Source organism: Egretta garzetta, unplaced genomic scaffold (assembly GCF_000687185.1).
Source record: "Egretta garzetta isolate BGI_Z169 unplaced genomic scaffold, ASM68718v1 scaffold590, whole genome shotgun sequence".
NCBI classification, from domain to species: domain Eukaryota; kingdom Metazoa; phylum Chordata; class Aves; order Pelecaniformes; family Ardeidae; genus Egretta; species Egretta garzetta.
Window position 1 is genome coordinate 77,162 of NW_009258304.1, and position 2,972 is coordinate 80,133.

A 2,972-nucleotide genomic window follows, 5' to 3' on the forward strand; every position below is an offset into this window, starting at 1 on the left:
GCCCGCGCAGAGCACGGGTCTGTTCGAGGCGGCTAACCGGGAGTTCGAGAGCACGGAGGTAAGCGCCCCAGGCCAGCCCGGGGAGGAGCGTTGCCGCTGGGAGCCAGCTGCTCGGTAGGCCTTCCTGGTTGCCACAAAATGGTGCAACGAGAGCTCATAATAAACTGCTTAATGACTTTGCACCATGGCATCCCTTCTGCTGTGGCCAAGTGCGAGCTTCTTGTGAGCCCTGGACTATGTGGTTTACGATGGACGGTGCCTTGCTGCAGCGTGTTTTCTTAGTTTGATTCCCTGCCCAGGTTAACTTGAGGAAATAAACGTGACAGTGTTGTCACATTAGAAGCTGTACCAGCACATGGAAGCCATCCTTTCCCCTTAGGCGTAAAACATTCTTGCAGTTGCATTAACTTTTGCCTTTTATACTTGGTTCCTTCAAATTCTCCCTTACATTTCATGCTTTTCTGTGATCTTTCATATCCTCGTTAACACATACGGCTTCGCTTCAGTCACTGAATTTTACTATGCCTAGTAATTTCCGAGGGCTTTTTACATATTGTTGAGTCACAGTGGAAGGCATTTGGGTACCAGTGAAAAAAGCAGCTTGCCAGAAAATACAGTGTCTAATTAATGGCTCCACCTCCCTTACTTTTAGTCTGGAAGTGACACTTCGGACATTTCAGAAGAACTTTCTACCCAAGATGGAGAGGGAAAGGCCCCAGGAGAAACAGCATCTGGTTTGAAAACTGGACTGGAGGACTGTGCTTTCCCTGACACTCAAAGGGAAGAACGACCAACAAGCACTTGCTCTTCTTCCGGCGTGGTGGGAGAAGTAGTAAGAACTATGCAGCACTTCATGGAGAAGTTCGACATGGACCTGTTCACTGTTACACAGGCCTTTCTGAAAAACACCGGTGAAGTGGAGACTACTTTATACTTTCTGCAGACAGGGCAGCGCTTGGATGGGTACCCTGTATGGAGCAGAGAGGATGATTTAGAATTGCAAAAAGATGATGAACATGTCAGAAATAAATTGATAGCAAAATTTGGAGCTGAAAACGTAGCAAAGCGGGTAGCATTTAGGAAAAGTTAGATAGCAAGGCCAAGGAGAAGGACTGATCTAGGGCTGTGGCAGGAACTTAAAGTCGTTTTAGAAATGCAAATGTGATGGAGAATTTCATGCTATGTTCTGAAGTTACATAAATGCTGTAAAATAATTTTTTTTATAAAAGACCTATTTTGTGTTTGATTTTTGTTTGTAATACTGAATATATGAAACGTTTACAATAGAAAATGATGAAGAGCAAGATTCTATACAGTATCAAGTTTTCACTGAAAATTTGCTTTAAAGTGTGTATCTACTGTATAAACTAGCGGATAGTCCTAGCCGTACGTTGCTGCGTGCAAAGGATTTCGAATTGGCTTGGCACCAAAATCTGACAGACTCACATTAAGTGCTGTAACGTGTTATTAGTCCACAATAGCAGCCTGCTCTCTGTCGTGTGTCTGTTACTTCAGACTGTTGTGGAAGATCATTTATAACCTGCTCTGCCAGCTGTTGTCATTACCTTTGTTGTTGTTAATGAACCTTGATTAGCAGCAGACATTTTGAGATGGTAACAACGAAAATGTAACTGTTCAAAAAAAGGGATCAAAAACACTCATGCCAGAAGATGAGGCACTTGGTCTCATAAATGAATGCTGAGATGTCTCATAGTGGCCATGAGTACTGGGAATGGCCAAAAAAGGTCACTGTGACATTGTAATATCCAGTCTTGTTACAGAGATCTGTCAGTTAAAGCCTCAGGCCGGTATAGACAGTCATCTCAATTTTTATTACCACTGCAGCTCATGTTCTCCACTGCTAATATTGCAGGGTTTGTTTAATAACATTAACTTCGCCATCTTGCTTTGTGACTTCAAAACCAGTCAATACCTCTGCCCCAGCTTGCATCTCTACGCATTGAAGAGCCCTACCTTCTTTAATCCCGGCGAAGTACCAGACCATACAGTCTAGTTGGAAACAGTAGACCAGCTTTCAGGGCCACGTGCAATAGCTCAGTAAGAGATAAAAGTCAGGAAACAGTGCTCAGAGTTTATTTAAGTATCCATCACCAAAGTCATGTTTGAGAGAGAGAGAACACCATTGCTAGAATGCAGTCACAATGGGGAAGCCTCAAGACTTTCAGCCTGAAATTGTGCTCTGGTGACTATTTCAATGTTATTTGAAGTCAGTCCTGTAAACCTGGAATTCATTCTTTTGGAGAAGTTATTGGGGCTAGTAAAAGCAAAGATTGGGGGGAAGAGGTGTCCCACTTTTCTTTTGCCCCAGTGCGGGCAGCGCCCGGCGCACACCCTGCACCGCGGCCGCAGGCTCTGTAGAGCTCTCCAAGCGAGCACAACAAAGCAGAGCTTTTCCAACCGAGGTGGAATTCTTTGTCTTAACGCATCTCCAGCGGCTCCGTGGTCTGCTACTTGTTTGGTGGGGGAGATGGCCTGCTTTGCAGAATGTCATTCCCCGTTCTCCGACAGAGCTAGCGGGAGGCACTGCCGTTTCTAACACTTACCTTGATGTTATTAGAATCTGTGAGGAACATGGTGAAGCGATCAATTCCCATGCCCCAGCCAGCTGTAGGAGGGAGGCCGTACTCCAGCGCGGTGCAGAAGTTTTCGTCAATGAACATGGCTTCGTCATCCCCCGCAGCTTTTGCCTAAACGAGGTGAAGGAGATCTGTGATGTTACTCACTCTCATTGCTCATACTCACTTTGAAATTTACTATCGAGCAAGTCCGTTAACATCAGTCTATTTCCCTGGGTCTGGCAATTGTTTAATCCTCTCAGGCGCTGTGAAGCCATTAGAGAGAGTAGGAAGAACAGGAAATCCATTTCTGCAGGCTGCATCATCTGACCTCAATCACGTGTGGGCACGCATGCATTCATGGATGCGTAGGCCTAATTAATAACAAAACCTGTT

At 45.1% G+C, this 2,972-nt stretch overlaps 1 protein-coding gene across 1 annotated transcript; it reads left to right on the plus strand.

Annotated features, from left to right (window-relative positions):
• Position 1: 1 nt before the first annotated feature.
• On the plus strand, positions 2 to 2,708 carry LOC118452303 (TERF2 interacting protein; the record flags this gene model as incomplete). The annotated part of the gene is made up of 2 exons (XM_035894442.1): positions 2 to 58; positions 653 to 2,708. Coding segments are annotated over 2 exons (495 nt in total), but the record flags the coding sequence as incomplete, so codon positions are not given.
• Positions 2,709 to 2,972: the final 264 nt, after the last annotated feature.